Raw genomic sequence first — 17,598 nt, forward strand, 5'->3', positions numbered from 1 at the left:
CCTCATGTCTGGGGAGGCACACAGTCTCCACCCGGAAGACACGAACAGAACAGACGAGACAGAAACATTATCCGAGCCGTAAGACCTCTTAAACATGTCGCGTCGCGTATCGTCTTCGGCCGCGGCGTTATTAAAGGGGGCGAATTGCCCCCTATCCCTCGTCCTTGAACAAACGGTGACCTCCAACGCCATCCAGCTAGACAGGATACATCTAGTATCCTTGACCATCCATAGGGCCATTGAATGAAGGTGGATCCATAGCCATAAACTCAAGTAAATCGACACCTCCTACGTTAACTCCCTGATCTGTCATTGTCACGTTGGTATTCTCTCCCATGTTCTGGAATAGGCCTGGACCTGGCGGGAGGTACCACATTTGGTCGTCGGCGGCCCAGTCGGTACCTGATTCAAAGATGTTATCGCCCATGTTAGATTGTTCTAGAGCATTACTGCTATGTGCTGGCGTGGTAGGTCCAAATACCGAAGCTGACCCGGCTGGGTAGGGAAAGTTGCCGGTGGTCAAATCGAAAGGCGTGGCTGACACGTTGCCTGAAGGGGTAGATGATCGTTCTACAAGATTAGTTAGTCTTGTCCTTAGGGTCTACAGCAATATCGGTTAGGTATAATAAACTTACCAGGAACATTGAGCCCCTCTCTGTATTTAGTGTGGTTCATGTACCCATTCTCGATGCCGTTAGCCTGCAAATTTCCGTTCGTAGCCATGGCTCTGCTCACCTCGCCATTTTGACGAGGGCTCTTGCCTTCGCCAGAACCTGTCGCCGGTGCATACTTGAAGCGGTCTCGGAGTCGTGTTGTTAGAGACTCGAGAAGATCACCGAACCTAGTGCCCAGATGAATATCATCGACGACACAGTTCCGTAACGCATCAACCGTACGATCCAAGAGACTAATGCTCACTTCCACATCGGACTTAGGAGCACCTAGGGCGAAGGTCTTGAGCAAGAACATGGCTCCACTGATGATGCGGAAGTAAGTTCTCACAGGGGCGTGCTTAAGGTAACCTTCTTTTAGCAAGCCTTCGACTACAGTCCGTAGAAGATTTCTGCACCCGTCCACTACTTCCTTGACGTATTCTTGATCTTCATGACCGAAGCCACCCAGGTGACCAAGAGGGAGGTTACCCAGATAGTTTTGCGTTTGGGGTGACAGCTGTGGATTCCCTGCAGCAGCATTGTTCCCGTGCACAGTGTTGCTGGACACTCCGGCATTGGTTGTGCAACGTTCAACAACTGCTTGTAAGGCCAAGGAGTTGACATATATCCGTACATATTCGTACTCAATCGTCAGTATATGACGAATATTCTCGGGCATATCGAAACGCTGAAACTCTCTCCACCAGTTCCTAAGGATTGGCTGAAACTCTTTGAGCGCTTTTGTGTAGTTTCCACTCTGTATGATTTCCGTGGTGTGTTTCCGTGATCGGAATAGCCTTTCGTTACCCAACTGCATGGCATCGCTCACGCCTACCCAGCAGTGTATGATCTGGTCATCTAGTTCAACGTTGGGTACATAACTAAAGCTATTAGATATAACTGATTGATTTGTTCCCGGCGTGTTTCCCTCGTTTGATATTAGACGTCTTCCGGACAGGGCAGGGTCAGTTTTCCGGATGCTGTCAGGAACCATGTTCGTCCAGCCGAGGCGGCCAGCTAGCTGCGTCAAGTAGACCAGCAGCAACCGCTTGATCCGCGTCGCGCGGAGACGATACGCTTCGTCCTCGTACTCGGGTCGCGTGATGGCATTGGTCTCAAGTAGCTCATCGATGTCGTCGAAAACTCCTAATTCATAAGCGAGTCCTAACGCATTGCTGAGCAGCATCCAACACATGCGGTCGCTCCTCCATGCAGGCTCAAGCCAGCTTTCAATTCTACGACCTCCGACGTTGCCGCCGGGACGTTGATCCCCTTCGTCATCATCGAGCTGGGGTCCGCCGCGAGAGGGGAGCATCAACTCGTCAATTGCCTCGTCTGGAGGGAAGTGAAGCGCGCGGGGATGCCACTCAGTCAATATCATTAACGACTCGATTGTCCCTAATGTACGAAGACTTCCTTTCCTCAAACCTCGCCATGGCGCAGTGCTAGAGGTCTGGGACTCATCAGCGCCGGACCCGCAGAAGCCACCGCCAAAAGCCTCTTGTCCCCAAAGACATCTTTCAATCATCCTTCGAAGATATCTCCATAGCTCCTCATGAATTGCGTGCGATCTACAATGTCCACCCGTGGAGCGGATACGGTAGTATCTCGATGCGATCGTCAGCAGCGTGACGGTGAGTATAGGTTCTTCGGTCAGTAAGGTGATATGAGAAGCCGGACTTCGGAAGGTTGGTGGCGAGATGGGCGTCATGGGAGATAGGTACTCATAATAGCTTGACAATAAATTAGTAAGGTGCGAAAATAGCCGTCATTGTTAACTTACTACACAATATACTTTATGGCCTCCTCTTTCGTGAACCATCCAGCTCTAACAAATCTAAACCTCGACCAAGCTTCGAGGGCTTCTTGATACCCGGCTTCATTTTCAACACTTAACCGACGTTCCATATCAGCTACCTCATCGTTCTTAGTCGATGACTGCAAGAGTGGATCTATGAGGTCTGCGGATTTCGACGTTGCGCGACCAGCCGGGCGACCATTATAACCAGAACTGTGGTCTCGCGGCGTTTTACGACCAGGAACGGATACGGGCGAGGGCTGGACAACGGAAGCAATGCTTTCGTGGCGCCTGTTTAGATCGTGCGGGCTTGTGGCATAATCAGCGATTCGCTCGTTTGGGAGCATGCTAGACGAAGGTGATATAAAGACGGACCTGTCGGTAGCAGCCTTGTACAGTAGGTCGAGGGCATCATGAGGCCCGTAGACTTCCTTTCTCATGACGCTCTGCGCTTCGAGATTTTCCAACTGAGCATTTGAATCTTCACCGACGTCCGTATAGCTTCCTCCTCTGTCGCTCTTCCTCCCGTCTTCATGCTCTGCACTGGGTCGCTTTAAGGGTTGTGTTCGGCCGGTCGAACCACCGGGAGTCAGCGGTACGCTACTATAGGATTTCTTGTCGACAAACGGAGGCGTGTCTTCGGCATGGGCTCGCTTTCGAGCGTTACGAACAATATAATCATCTTCCGGCTCGTCGATATCGTCCTCGTTCTTACGCTTACGTCGCGTAGCGCTGAAGAAACATTCTTTGCTTTCACGGCGGCAACGCACGCACGGGGGGTCGTGGGGATCATCTACGCTGCCCAAATCACATCTCACCTTTCTCCTCCGACAAGGGATACACGCTTGGTATACGCGTTTGTGCTGGGGAGTTTGAGACTGCGGCTGAGGCTGGGACTGGGGTTGCGCGTGCGGGTGAGAATGCGCCGTGTTTGCGGGGAGAGATTGGCGTGATTGTTGAATGGCAGATGACATGTTAGCAGCGGGTGCGGCGGCATTCTCATATTGAGACATGGTCTGATCCAGTGGTGGTGCTATCGATCTGGTCTGTTTCGGCTTCGGCTCCAGTTCCAGTTCCAGCTCCAGCTCCAGCGCCAACTTGAGCCCTGATTTCCCGCTCACGCATCAAACACGACGTAGAAAGACCCGGCGCGCGCCGACTGCTGTTCGGCTTACGACGGGATTTCGAGGTCTTATATAATAAGGGCGCGCAAAAGCAATAAGCGCTCTAACTGAGTAAGACGAATCTAGTCTGACAATTGGAAGAGTCTCTAATAATTTTGATCCCTACTTTGAATAGATCGGTAGACGAGTGAAATGGTTTACCTCGGACTTGCGGGGTTGGGAAACCGAGACAGCTAGGACGGGGGAGAATTGTACAGTATGCAAATGAACTAGCATACAGTATGCACAAGGTCCTACGTAGAGCAGATAGCTCAAGTAGAGACACAACAATACTTCGGTGATACAGCTTCTTGCAAATGATCACCGGTCAGGTGGTAGAAGGGTTGATATGTATGTAGTAGGGTTAGAATCGGTAGGTAGTTTAAGCTGTCTTAAGGTACAAGCAACAGGGTTGACGGGCGGAGACGGGGACCACAAAAATGGGAAAGATATAGGTAAGATGGGCAAAGTCAATTCGGATTGAGGCTTGATTCGATCTTCCGTCTCGTCTGGTCCTAGGCCTCCGTCTATCTCGGACTTGACGTTGATAAGCCGCAGCTGTGGGTGGCCTATTTTAGTTTGTAATCGGGGAAGAGAACAATGGAATTAGGAATTGTAAGGGTATTATTGGCGCTACGATTGGAGCGGTTGTTAAGTAACCGGAGTCCGGGATTGCACGTTTGCCAATGAATAGATAGAAAATGTAGAATTAGGGTGGGATAACGTAGGATTTGTATGTATGATGTGATGGAGAAATTGAGAGAATTGAGATATGCACAGGACAACTTTCCTTATTTCCTTTTTTCCCCCTCGTGCTGTTTCTCTCTTTTCGCTTCTCTCTTTCCATATAATTACACCGATTACGATATATCAATACACTACGCTATGTGCCAACGGAAGCCACACTACGCTCCCTCCCTCCCCCCCCGGTCAATGGCAAGTTAGCAAGGAAAGCCAAGAGGAAGGAGATAGGTGTCCCCAGACATGTACCTACCTACACTAAAATATATCCTGCCTAAGAATGCAGTTACCCATGTACATGCATCCCTAAAGTTCATACTAACAATGTACCTAATAGCCTTTATTACGTCAATAATGCTATTTATTAGGCAGGTGAGGCATTGTGCAATACCTGTGCAACGAGTATCGAGCAACACAGACAATACCATAGTATTTGAATAGGTACATACATACCACCTAATAAGTCGGTGAAGAAGATGTACTAATATTAAAGCCTACCTAACATGTACCCGCCTATCAAGTAACCGGCCCTATACTACATAAAGTACCTCTCGATTAGTTGCGATGCAGGACCCAATAACGCTTGCCCTCATGCAATTGTTGCTGAAAGCGGTAACTATTTTCTGCCTAATAGAATTTCGGAGTGTGGCTGGGCTGAAGCAGATTCATTCGGTCACGTTACCGTCCAGCATGACCCGATTCCAAGAATCCTTCACCTTAGTTTCCTTCCTTAGTTCACCTTGATAAAATGAGGCCCCAAAGGACATTACATAAACCACTCTAGATCCTCTCCGCAAAGCCCCACTAAACAAGAAGTATCCGTAGCGGATGATCGCTCAGCCTCAAAACTTGTGATGCCTGTGATGTCATTCTCAGCTCGACAGCCCACGACGCTCCCAACGCCGCAATCTGTACCTACATATGTATAATTTGTCTTGATCATCCAACCAATCGGTCTCACTCCGACCCTAATAGCCAACTACAGTCGGTTACGGTATTGAAACTACAAGCTGCACAATCACATGTCCTTCGAGGCAATAGCATTTTTATAGGTAGATATGCGGTGAGTCGCAAGCGGCGGTTCGGACGCGAATCGGAGTCCCATCTACGTATGTAGGTAGCTCATATATGTAACTTACCCACGTGCAGATGGCGTGTATCAAGGTACATTGATATTCACATTGGTAGTCCGTAAGCGCGAATAACACTATACAAATACGTGTACGGCAGGCGTAAAATCTTTAAAAATAAACCTTTTGCATTGTCGGGAGACTATTTAATTGCAGGGTATCTATCGCGATGGAGGAAGCGTTGAAACGCAACCATACGCCAAGGTCAACCATTGCCACCTGCCAACCAATGCCACTATTCACTTGGGCAACCTAATGAGGTACCATACCTAACTCGTAACGCCAATGCCAATGCCAATGCAAATGCAAATGCAACCCAGTGTTCATGTGAAGATGACGAACAAGATAAACACGAGAGTCCAGTAGAAGATGACGGCGCAAGACCAACAAACCATTCCAAACCAGACGGGGTACAACCCGACAAGAACTTGCGACGAGATCTTTAGACAACCTTAATGTCAACCTGCTTTAGGTTAGCAATCTGTGTACGTTTCGTTCTGATAGAGTGCGCATAAGTGCCTACCATGAAGTCCCAGATCATCTTAGAGAGATGATCGGGCAAAGTATACAGGTCCACCGTGAATTCACCAGCATCCATGTCGTTCTTAGTGTATGTCTCATCGCTCTTGTGATCATGGATCAACTGAATGACGTGAAGGAGCTCATCCTCGTTGAGCTTACCGAGACCATCGGCCATCTTCTCGTAGTCGTAGGCTGCCTTCTTCTTCTTGAAGTCGTTCGCCTTGCGAGCCTTGGTTGCGGCCTTCGAGTCGTCCTCGTTGGGGATAGGACCAGTCTCGCGGAGGACCGAGAGCAACGCCTGAGAAGGGTTCTTGAAGTTGACCGTCTGGATGACTTCGTACTTCGGGGACTGGAAGTTCAAGTCGTGGTAGACGGTAGTCTTGCCGCCCTTCTCGGTAGTGAAGAGATCGATCGACATCTCGAACTCGCCCCATCCTTCGTTCTTGCAGGTGAAGGGAGGATCAGTGAAGGCTATCGTCCGGTCAGTCTTGAAACCTCGAGGCTGATACACGCGCGCGGGATTCGAAGTCGCTTACTCTGATGAGTTTTGTCCTCGAAGGAAGGGTGAAGGTTGTAGGTAACCTTGGTGAAGCAACTGGCAGGATGCTCGTTACCAGCCTGGTCGAGGACGTAGATCTTGACGCTCCATTCCTTCATGGGAAACTCAGGCATAGGCGAGGGCTTCGGACTAGATGCGCATAGAGTGTTAGTAGCTATAGATACACGAAAGGCTTCTAATTAGGGTGTATTAGCCATGGGGTAACTTACATGTTGTGCTGCTCGGTAACGAGCTTGATTGATCGCTATAGGTTCGTCAGCGCGTTAGTACATCCTTCAATTCCTTAGGAAACGCGTATCGTATCCTAAAAAAAACAAAAACAAAAAAACAAAAAAAAAGCTATGGTCCTCGACCATAAAAATAGCGAATATTAGAATTCAACAGAAACATACTTCGACGTGCATCTTGCAAGACTTGGGATACTAAGCGATCGTGAGGTGAGTTTTGGACTACAAATGAATTCAATGATGATGGTGGAGTAGAGAGCGCGTACCTGCACCAGTACAATAGTTGTAGCCTTCTTTTTCTTGGCCTTGCTGATGGCACGTGCGTTAGCGCGCTTGTTCTTACGCGCCATTTTGGGCTGATTTCGGAAGAAGGTTGTGGCGGTGTTGATTGTAGGTGTGGCTTCGGAATATTATTGTTCCAAATGTATTTGTGCACGGACTGGAAAAGATTTGAATTAGATGTGGGAGACAGGAGCAAATTGTGTGGATTCTAAAATCATGTGGGGCTTAATGTACCTAGGTACTAACGCACCTACCACTTGCTAAAGCAGCACCTATTCGTGCAAGAGCTACCACTTAGGTACCTATGTACTTGTAGATAGAACCAAGTACTTACTGCATGCAGTGAAGTTGATACCAGTATTTGTGCTTGCCTTAGTTCAGGCATACAACTTTAGGTTAAGAGAAATATAGGTATGCATTTCTAAGTCTTTGAAAGTCCTTTTAAGCCCCTTAAAAACGAGGATAGAGCCTAGATGCTAAGTATCACTTAGGGAAATAGGGAAAATTACATACACTTCACAAATAGGTAGATATCTGACTTGATTTCGTTTTATAGTTCTTCTTTCTATGCTATTCAAGTCAGTAGAACTCAGGACTTTAAAGGCCAAATGGAGAAGCTGAAGGTAGGTAGTAAATCCTCATCCCACCCATCAACCCCCAACCCCCAAGCACCATTCACAACCTCCAGCGAATCACTATAATATACACACAGCAAAGCTTCACAGAAGACCAAGCACACGCACGTAGTAAAACATTATAGTAGTAACATGCTTAGAATAGAGCTATTAGAAAGCCTCTCGTCATGATAATTGACAGTCCCAATATCCACTGCGCTAGCTAAAGTAGGTAGGTAGGTAGGTAGGTAGGTAGACACCACCCATAGCGAATCGGAAGCCCCTGCTTCGTGTCCAGCTCTGGGTGCCTAGTGTTTCCTTACGAGAGTGACCCTGACTCGCGTGTGGCATCGAAACAGACTCGATAAACACCCGCTTCGTGGCAATGGACACATACGCTCGCCTGGTAAGCAATAGAGGAATAGCAATGCGCGCTTGTGCCAGAGTAAATATCCGTACATGACCCCGTCCATTTTTTGCTACTTGTAACAGTTTTTGAATTATGGCTTTCATATATGAGGGACGCGTTGCCCTGTTAACTTGTCTTAGGATCATATGATCCCGCCGGGAGGATTATACTGAACACCTGTTAAGTCTCCAGTGTTTAGGCCCGCGCTCCCAGGTGTTTCGGCGTCCGCTTGTGCAGTATTGGTTTTCCGTAACATGAACATGGGTTTCTTTCCTTCCTTGTCCAATTGCTTAAAAAGGATCAATGGCTTCTCGTGCAGACCCAGGCAACGTTCTTGATCACCATACACAATATACAGCGCGTATTGGTCCCATGGCGCGTTGATCTGATATTTCTTCAGAGCAGCTGGGAGGACCTTGTAGCAAGGATCGTCCATACTGACCCTAAACGACTTAAAGATCTCCACCGAAGAATTCGAGCCTGGAGTCTCGGGTACTGGCGTCTGCCCTCGTCGTGGCGCGATGGGTTGCTTAGAATTATGGCCGTATTCACTTTCCGAGAAAGTGGTGCGGTTAGATGGGGTTTGCCGGTCGTCAGAGCGGTATGACCGGGAACCGAGGGTGGCGCTGCCTAGATTTGGAGGTGAGGTGGGCGAGGGTATATTCGGAGAATAGCCGGGCGACGTAGCCTGGCCGGAACCATTCATCGCAGTCAGAAGTGATGATGACATAACGGCCCTCTCGGCGGCACCCGCAGGGTCTAGAGTTTGTTCTACAGAGGGCCGCTCGTGAGTGGTCTGTAAGTGAGTAGGGGATACGCTCTTGGGATTCGTACCAAGAACAATCTTCTTAGTGGAATATTGACGTTTAATGCCACCGGCCGATTGATTCGACGCAGAGGTAGGAGCGGGAGGGGAAACCGTAGAAGCCTCGTAGCCGTAGCCTCCTTGATTGTTTGATACATGTGGTAGAGGCTGCTGCGCGTCTTTAGCAAGGCGCAAGGCTGGCAGCATATCTTCGCGTAACCGTCTGAAATCATCCGTCATCCGTCGCAAGTCCTGCTCCAAGAAGCTCATCCTTTCGTCTCGAAGTCGTAGCTGCTCGACTAAGTTTTTGATGTCTTTAAGGGTTGCGGTAGCGTATTGGGCTTCGGCATCGGCAGCTATATGCGAGGTTAGTAGGCTAAGTTAACGGCAACATGAAATACGCAAAGTGCGTAGGGAGGACGGGGACCAGAAAGAACGCGACGTACAGAGTGGTACATAGTGGTCGCTCTCTATAGGAACATCCTGTGCCTTTTTTACATCATAGACGCTCTTAAGTATTGTTAACCGGTGACCTACACTAGCCACTCCCATGGCTTTGAGGTCATCGTGTAGCAGAGCCACCAAGGCCTCGCCCACAATCTCATTCTCTAGACTTGAGGTTAGAACGGCGAATTTGACAAAGAGGGCTGTAACGACGTTTCACGACCACACGCGAAGCGGGAAGACATACCAAGAAATCGATCTGAATACTGCTGTAATCCTATACTAGCAATGAAATCGGCACACTCATCCGCGTCCCATTCGGATATTATGGTTTCGGGCAACCTATCGGCGCTACTGGGTTGTCCGTAGGTAGTAGGCGTGTGCTCGGTAGAGGATCGGCCATCGGAATCGGTCGGGGAGATCTCAGAATCGGTGGCGAGGACGGGTGAACTAGTATGGACGCTCCTCTCGTACTCATCGTCGGCGTCGGATTCCGCATAGGCGGTGCCCGAGTCGAAGTTCATCGTCGGCGCTTGCTAAAGCAAAGCAAGGCAAAATAGCAAGAATCAATTTGAGACTGTGGCGTTATTTAGGTTATATCGTCTCCCACGTTTCCACGTTTCAAAAACTCTCTTTGCTTTCTTTCTTGTAACTCCCAGGCCCCTCCCTCCTTTTCTTTTCCTATCTCTTTCTCTCTGTCGAGCAGGGTCTAAAAGGGTTCAAAGACGAGAATTATAAACCCGCGCGCCTAATCGACAAGGAACTACCAAAGACTTTGTTCCTAGTAACACCCCGGGAAGAGTCCACCTTAATACAATACAACGATGTGTCGAAACAGCTGTCGGAAACAGGAGGTATGGGGAATTGTTTACTACGGACGAAAACCCTTGCAGTGCTACTGTATAAGTCGGGGACAGTGTTGAATTTGGAGGACAAGTCGGAGAGGAGAGACTGGAGTTGGCAGTTATTTGCAGTGCGGACTTGGAGACTTTGGAGGTTGCTAATAACGAATTGATTCGAGGTTGTAGAAAGCCCAGCGCTTTGCCTTGGTCCCGCTCGCAATTCCTTAAGTTCTTGTTCCTGGTAGTCCCTCCATCCCCGTCCCTCCTTCCCTGTGCCCTGTGTACACTATTCTACCTACATGCATTATGTACACTAATATCCATAGTATCAATTATACGTATGTAGGTATATGGAAGTACATAATGTACCTAACTTAGTACCTACTGTGATACATAATAAATGTACCTGTGCTACCGTACCGCCCAAAAGATGCACAGCATAAATAAAGGGGGTACACAGCCCCCATGGTCACTGTACATAAAGTGCCCGGTGTTTCTAATAGTCGGATGGTGTACCTGAGCAGGCCTAGTTGGGTACTTGTAGCCGCTGCTTGGCGCCCTTTTCGCTCCTCCTCTAGGCATTCCACAGTCCACCTCTCTGCACCTTTTAACCAGTTTTCTGCTAGTCTCCGCAGGTTGGATGGGTCCCCTTTTTTCTCAACCACCAATTCGAGACCATTGTACTAAGTATAGGTCTATGTACTCAAGTACCTACATTGTTGGCGTCTATGGCGTATGGATGTACATACATATAGGTATAAATATTAGTTATAGTTAAAGGTACTTTATAGAATACTTCATATAATACTCCATATAATAAATCATAAACGCATAAACACAGTCATATTAATATCAGTTTTTTCTTAATCATTTCCCTTGATCTCGTACTGAGAAGCGAGCTATCAAATCAGCAAAAGAAAAAAAGAACACCCTTGTCTCTGCAGAATGCTGAATTTGCGGAAATATCCGCTTAACAAGCTTAAGCTACCATAGCTTTTGGACCAGAATGTTGACGACGACGGTTAGATTTCATCGCAAATCATTGGGTATCGCAACGTCCAAGTAAGCCTGGCGTTACATTCGCTTCAACCGAGTCGGCGGCACGCAACCTTTCATGATCTATCATCTTTAATCTTCTAGGTTATACCATGTTTATGTAAATGCTCATATCGCCTATGTACATACAAGAATCTACCGGTTTACCTACTCTAATCTACGGATCTCGGCACTTCTTAGTTATGATTATATGACATCAATAGATTTTATCCTAGACTCGGCTGACCTATTGTTCATATAGACAAGAATAGTGGCTTATGTTGGAAATACATTTTAATAATTACTCAAGTGAAGAGGAAGTTGAATTTAGATATGCTGATCCAATGCACGCCCTTTGCTGTCAGCCGCAACACCTTACCCATACTCTACGAGAAACTGACTGCTTCATCAGTGCTAGGCTTCAAATGATGGCGCGGGGAATCCATTATATTGCCGCTTTAAGATAATTCTCATTAAGGTAGGTATGTCTGGATCCTCAACTAGAATCAGCCCAAATCCAAGGGAATAGCAGCTCCTTCAAGATGCTAATTATATACACTTTCATGACATTACTTCCAACCCGCACTTTACCTAAAACATTCAAAAATCCTAGCTAAGCATTATATCAAGCCTGTTTCCTAATAGGATATACTCAACAATATCTCAAGAGATTCTCTACGCCTACATAAACTAACGTTCAAGACACTAAGCATTGGGTGATAAACATTCATCACATAAGTCATAAGTCATATAATTAAGCAAATACTAACGAATGAATTCGTATTCCTATCGAATACTATTAATGCCCCAAGTCCACAAGGGACGAGGCTAAGGGCCATCGTCGACCTAAGGTCAACTGACGACCAAGGGTGGCAATACAATAAGTACAGCGTCAGGGTATCTTTGTCTTCCGATGCCTGCGGCAAAAAGGAGTTGTTCCGCCTCGCTCGCCCTTTTGACATACCAGCCGGTGTGAAGTGAACCAAGGTTTATCTGTAAAGCGAGTGCGGTCCCAACCTCCAAATCCACAACCAATTATCGGCCCGGGGCCGTCTATTAACTCCAAGGCGCCCTAGTTCGAGATATCGTGTTCCCATACCGTGACAAAACTCCTTAATGCAAGTTATTCACATTCGTAACTGCAGGATGCCTAATTATTCTATCTTAATCTCATTTTAGCGTCTTCCGAACCATGAGCGATAATCTCCTCAAGGGACCATCGAGGCGGCTCGATGACGCCCTTAGATCCACTCGCATTATGCCGTATCTTCTCATTTTCCGGGGCAACGCCTTCTGGTAGAGACTTGAGGCCTCCAGCAATTCCTGTTGAGAACTTGAGCTGCAGGATATCTCCGACCTCATCGCAAGCAGCTAGAAGTCGGTCCATATCGTCCTTGTTGTGTGCAGCCGAGACACAGAAACGCGCACGAGAGCTGATCAATGGAGTAGCAGGGTACCCAACGACAACAACCGAAATCCTACGCTTAAGCATCTCATGGCTGAAGGCAGAAATCTTAGCAGGATTATATAATGTGACAGGGATAATGGGAGAATCATCGTGACCATAGACAATAAGACCTAAGCGCTTGAGACCAAGACGAAGATATCGAGAGTTGAAGGCGATACGCTGCAGGCGTTCCTCGCCCTGGCCGGGAACAAGTTCACCGCTAATGATCTTTAGCGAAGCCAGAATCTGCATCAGGACAGCCGGAGTAGGAGATTCTCCTAGCATGGTAGCGGAGTTAGAACTCTTCAGCTTTTCGATGATGTGCTTCTCGGCCGCTACATAACCTCCATTGGCACCAAAAGACTTTGTCAGAGTTCCCATAAGAATATCTACTCTGCTTGGGTCGATGCCGAAGTAGTCGCAGACGCCGCGTCCCTTGGGACCAAGGGCTCCAATGCTGTGGGCTTCGTCGACGTAGAGGGCAAACTTGTAGATGTCTTTAAGGTTGAGTATACCGGGTAGATCGCACATAGTACCTTCCATGGAGTAAAGTCCCTCAACGGCGACGAGAATCTTCTTCCAAGGACGGTGAGTTCGAGGCTGACCTTGGGCAATGGCTTCTCGCAGTTTCCTCTCAAGGTCTAACATATCGTTATGCTTGAAAGAACGAATGACAGCACCAGAAAGACGAGCACCGAGTCGGATTGAGGCATGGTTCAGCTCATCGGAGATGATCAAGCAACCTTTGGAAACAAGAGCTGGGAAAGAGCTGGCGTTTGTGACGAAACCCATAGAGAAAACCATGGCAGCTGGTTTGCCAACAAATGTCGCAATTTCCTTCTCAACCTCACAGACAAGTTCAGAAGTACCCGAATCACCACGAGGACTGCAGAAGCTGAGACCATATCTCTTCACACACTCCTCGACAGCATTAGCGCAAGGACCTTCAGACTGTGCAAACCCAAGGTAGTTGTACGAGCTCATGTTCAGAGTCTCTGTCGCACCACCAGTGTACCTGTAAGTCTCATTGAAGTCATCTGAAACACGGTTCAGAACGTTGATATATCGACCCGGCACGCCAGTAATAGTCCTTGCGAAGCAATCGTCTATACGCATCTTCAACCGTCTAGTGTAGAAGCTATCGAAATCGTCATTCAAAGGTGCATAGCCATTAGCTACACGGAGAGTCTTGTAGGTTTGTTTCTTGCTGAATCGCTTGCCGAAAAAGTCCCTAATGTGACCAAGAGCGAGGAGAAGGAGATAGCTGATATAGGTTGTTAAGACATAATAATATGGCGGCTCGTCGATGATGGGTGCTTCTAGAGGTTCTCCATGATGTTTGCTGACGTATCGGTCAGTTGGGTCAACCAATGGCCCGAACTGAGCGTCGAAACGTTTCTGGCGCGATATTTCGGTAGAGGAAGGAGGTTGGAACAAGGTAGTCGGTGGCTCATCTTGATTAAGCTCGCCAGCAGTAGCCGTAGAAAGAGAAATGGTGGGCAGGGATAAACCCGGAGTCGTAATAGAAGGGTTAGAGCCGTTCTGCATGGCCATCAGAGCTTGCTGGGCAGACGGCTGTTGACTGGCCTTGGGGGACGAGGAGAAGAGTTGGCTAAGGCGATTCCCTCTGGACTGTGAGGGTCTTCTCTCGCCAGCCTTCTCTGTATGCGGCATACTGTTTGAAGTAAAGGGTATTGAGATACGTCGTGGCATTTCTATAGGTAGTAGGAAATAGTAACGGATATATAATCGGGCGGTTGTGAAGGGACAAATAACGCAAAAGAGCCCCGGAGTATAGGTCTACAGTTTGTGGATCTAAATGGCCGTTAGTTAAATGGGTTAAGTGCCACCGGAAAGTTAATGTCACTGGATTGTCGGGTTAGAACCACACGGTAACAGTCGGAGGTTCTTAAGGGGAGTGGATCGTGGTATTTGTTTCCAACAGACTTCGGCGGAAGTTGACTGGAAAGATAGGAAACAATAACACAGCCGCAACATCTAGGACATAGCTAGGACATGGCTGCCGATAACTTGATGAACAATCCAAGGCGCAAGGTATGCACCGATTGTGCCAATTGTGATAATTGTGACGAACGAGTTGATAATGGAAAGCTTTAGTGAATTGGGTTTGTACAAACAATGCCTGTCCGTGCTTGATTGTGCGCAAATGGATATCTAAATAAATCAACTCACTTTGCCCTTTCCCTGAGCTTCCGTCCTTTGCACCGGTCCTTCTAAGGGTGGCTGTTGTTCCTGTCTGGAGATTACGGATAGGCCGGCCGAGCGAGTTGAAAGCTATTGATTAAAAACCTTAGAGCTATTGGAACTCGATTAAAGGGGGGATTCAATTGGGCGACGGCTGATATCGTTAAATCAAGGAGCGTAATTGAGGGAAAATATTCCTTCGGTTCGACAGCGACGACAGCTACCCTCAACCACCAAAAGCACCTTTCTGAAAAGTTGACAAGGAAGAGAGGTGCACGAGGTGAAGAGGCAAGGAGGAAGAAGATCAAATTTAGGAGGCGCGAGAGCAACTAGATTTAGATGGCAGTTTCAAAATGTGGATCTAAATTAGTGTAAGTCTGTTAGCTAATACCGTTATTGGTCCATTTTATGTTCATTAATACACTAAATCCATTTTGGTACCGTATGAGCCGAACGGGCCATGAGTTTCACAAAAACCTTACCATAGTATAAGATCGCCACAGGCCTCCAGGCAGGGCTGACAGGCTATTTCTCCAAGACTCAGGCACTACGGATCCGTAATATCATATTAGTCAGAGTTAAGTCTGACTGTCAGACAGAAAGTCCTTCTCGCAATCCCGTAATAAACGTCTCGCCGTCCTGCCTTCAACTTACCGGGCAATTCTCGCCTTCTCGCGAGCCATTTAACATTAGTCGGTACCTAACGCTCCCAATTTTTCCCATCCCTCCCTTCCGACAGATCCGTTCCCCACAATGCACGTTACAATGCAAGTTCCGCGTCTGCTCCTAGGATTTAACCTAGGGAGTTTGCTAAATGACAGCTGCCCAGCTACATTTAGTTGCTAGTGTATAACAAATGCCTCGGCAAAGCCATCTTAGCATTGAATTCATGTTCTTGAATCATGTTAACTAAGCACTACCTTCAACTCTTAAGAAGCTCTAGAGAGTCAGGGAGCTTTCAGTAGAAGAAGCAGCTTTTTCTTTTTCTTTTTTTGCTGTTTACTGCAAAGTGATCACACGCATTACGATGCAATCGGAATGGTGCCAGTCGCGAAATTACCCCCTAGCCGCATTTTCATTTTGGACCACGCCATTATCAGCTTGGCAGGGCTTCAATTGGGTTTTATGACCATATTACGGAGCAAGCGGAGCAGCGGTGATGGCCGGGTTCGGCCGGTACATGAAGGATCCATCCGTCATTACTACACAAAATTGCATTATGCGCGTTACATACAGGGACTTCTTTAAATCGGTGCTTATCGTGATCGAGATTAAAATCCCTATGTCATTTATGTACGCGAAATACATACGATACAACAAGGCGGGGTTCGCTATGATCGCTATTATGAGACAGACGAGTTAAGCCTCCATTTGGTCTCAAAAAGACGTGGCGTCTTACATATCATCTTACGTATTTATAACCAAAACAGCTTAATCCCCAGTAGTATAGCCATCGTCCTACTTCTTCACAATAAGTGCTAAATTTGCGAAGATTGCCCTTATCTGCTTACTCTACAAGTCTCGTGCCAGCGCAAGGGAATTGTCGAAACTACTGAAGCACATATTTCATAAAATGATAGAGCCTCCAGGGTAAAACCAACCAATGCGATTCAAGCAAAGCTATGCAGGCAAAGGTGCCATCCAAAAGGATCAGAAGGTCGCACAGAGGATCCCTGTAACGCGCTTAAATTGAACTTTATTCCCGATAAGACATTGAGGATTGAAGAGAATGACCAATCACAACCCGGCGCGTCGCAAGCGTACATGTGCATACCGACACCTCACATATATATTGCAGCATACTAATGTACTATCTCCCGTAGCACGAACTATAGTATTCTCCACTAGGTCGAAGGAGGAAAAGGCTTGAAAATGCTTATTCAATACTTTAAGTCGTTACAAAAGATCGAACTCAACAGTTTCTGACAATAGTTACCAGCCACAATTGGCATCGGACTTTGTAACTTCATTATAAGGTTAGGGGGGTTTATTGACATAGTGTTAACATAAGTGTTGAAAGGTAAATATAATGTTAGCCATATAATAGTTAAAAATTAGTCTTATATTAAATTTTATATTTTAATAGATTTAATTATAATATATGTTAATAATATATGGTTAATAATAATAATTTTTATAATATAACATTATACGGAAATTGTTATAAATTTATAATATTATTTTTTTTAATTATATTTATAAATTTAATATAATTTTTTAATTTTATTATTTAATTAAAGCGGTTTTTTTTTTAAAACAAATAATATATTTTTTTATAAAATTATAATTATATATAATGATTTATTTAAAATAAATATAACTTTTTATTAAATATTATATTTAATTTATAATAATATTATTATAGTATTAATATTTATAAATGGTTATAAAAATATTAAAAAAATAATAATATATAATTATTAATAATTTATTTTAATTTTTATTTTAAATTAATATTATAATGTTATAACTATTTTAATTAAAAGTTATAATTATTATAATTATTAAATGTTAAAGTTATTTATTATTTTAATATTTAAATAAATATTGTTATAAAATTAAATTATTATATTAATATTATTTTTTTAACAATAAATAAGGTAATATTTATTATAAAATTATTATAATAAAAAATTATAATTATAAATTTAATATTATTATTATTTGGTTTATATTTTATAATAATAATATTATGGTTAATATTATATTAATTTTCGAAAAT

The 17,598-nt window shown here is 45.7% G+C and overlaps 4 protein-coding genes across 4 annotated transcripts; all 4 read right to left on the reverse strand.

Annotated features, from left to right (window-relative positions):
- Positions 1 to 100: 100 nt before the first annotated feature.
- Positions 101 to 3,864, reverse strand: F4817DRAFT_222849 (uncharacterized protein). The gene is made up of 3 exons (XM_049298836.1): positions 2,437 to 3,864; positions 636 to 2,386; positions 101 to 570 (listed from the first exon to the last, which is right to left on the reverse strand). The coding sequence occupies exons 1-3, from the start codon at positions 3,462 to 3,464 to the stop codon at positions 212 to 214; spliced, it is 3,138 nt and encodes a 1,045-aa protein (XP_049156060.1). The 5' UTR covers positions 3,465 to 3,864; the 3' UTR covers positions 101 to 211.
- A 1,822-nt stretch (positions 3,865 to 5,686) lies between these two features.
- Positions 5,687 to 7,104, reverse strand: F4817DRAFT_347125 (SAS complex, SAS5 subunit/transcription initiation factor IID, subunit 14). Its single transcript, XM_049304497.1, has 5 exons — positions 6,959 to 7,104; positions 6,776 to 6,810; positions 6,544 to 6,695; positions 6,009 to 6,478; positions 5,687 to 5,948 (listed from the first exon to the last, which is right to left on the reverse strand). Exons 1-5 carry the CDS (start codon positions 6,968 to 6,970, stop codon positions 5,928 to 5,930), a joined length of 690 nt encoding a protein of 229 aa, XP_049156061.1. The 5' UTR covers positions 6,971 to 7,104; the 3' UTR covers positions 5,687 to 5,927.
- Positions 7,105 to 7,678: 574 nt separating this feature from the next.
- Positions 7,679 to 10,484, reverse strand: F4817DRAFT_347127 (uncharacterized protein). Its single transcript, XM_049304498.1, has 3 exons — positions 9,595 to 10,484; positions 9,350 to 9,511; positions 7,679 to 9,259 (listed from the first exon to the last, which is right to left on the reverse strand). Exons 1-3 carry the CDS (start codon positions 9,869 to 9,871, stop codon positions 8,241 to 8,243), a joined length of 1,458 nt encoding a protein of 485 aa, XP_049156062.1. The 5' UTR covers positions 9,872 to 10,484; the 3' UTR covers positions 7,679 to 8,240.
- Positions 10,485 to 12,383: 1,899 nt separating this feature from the next.
- On the reverse strand, positions 12,384 to 14,345 carry F4817DRAFT_318947 (serine palmitoyltransferase 2; the record flags this gene model as incomplete). Its single annotated transcript, XM_049300995.1, has 1 exon — positions 12,384 to 14,345. One exon carries the CDS (start codon positions 14,343 to 14,345, stop codon positions 12,384 to 12,386), a length of 1,962 nt encoding a protein of 653 aa, XP_049156063.1.
- Positions 14,346 to 17,598: the final 3,253 nt, after the last annotated feature.

This window comes from Daldinia loculata, assembly GCF_022478755.1.
Source record: "Daldinia loculata strain CBS 113971 unplaced genomic scaffold F4817scaffold_52, whole genome shotgun sequence".
Classification (NCBI taxonomy): Eukaryota; Fungi; Ascomycota; class Sordariomycetes; order Xylariales; family Hypoxylaceae; genus Daldinia; species Daldinia loculata.

Bases quoted from the DNA above. Each gene is read 5' to 3' on its own strand.
- F4817DRAFT_347127 (XM_049304498.1), bottom strand. From the start codon at position 9,871: ATGAACTTCGACTCGGGCACCGCCTATGCGGAATCCGACGCCGACGAT. The intron at 9,512-9,594 runs GTATGTCTTCCC...CCTCAAGTCTAG, and splicing joins GTATTCAGATCGATTTCTTG to AGAATGAGATTGTGGGCGAG. The intron at 9,260-9,349 runs GTACGTCGCGTT...CCTCGCATATAG, and splicing joins CGACCACTATGTACCACTCT to CTGCCGATGCCGAAGCCCAA.
- F4817DRAFT_347125 (XM_049304497.1), bottom strand. The intron at 6,696-6,775 runs GTAAGTTACCCC...ATGCGCATCTAG, and splicing joins GTTACCGAGCAGCACAACAT to TCCGAAGCCCTCGCCTATGC. The intron at 6,479-6,543 runs GTAAGCGACTTC...ACCGGACGATAG, and splicing joins CGAGGACAAAACTCATCAGA to CCTTCACTGATCCTCCCTTC.
- F4817DRAFT_222849 (XM_049298836.1), bottom strand. From the start codon at position 3,464: ATGTCTCAATATGAGAATGCCGCCGCACCCGCTGCTAACATGTCATCT. The intron at 2,387-2,436 runs GTAAGTTAACAA...TTTATTGTCAAG, and splicing joins GCCATAAAGTATATTGTGTA to CTATTATGAGTACCTATCTC. The intron at 571-635 runs GTAAGTTTATTA...CTAATCTTGTAG, and splicing joins AGAGGGGCTCAATGTTCCTG to AACGATCATCTACCCCTTCA.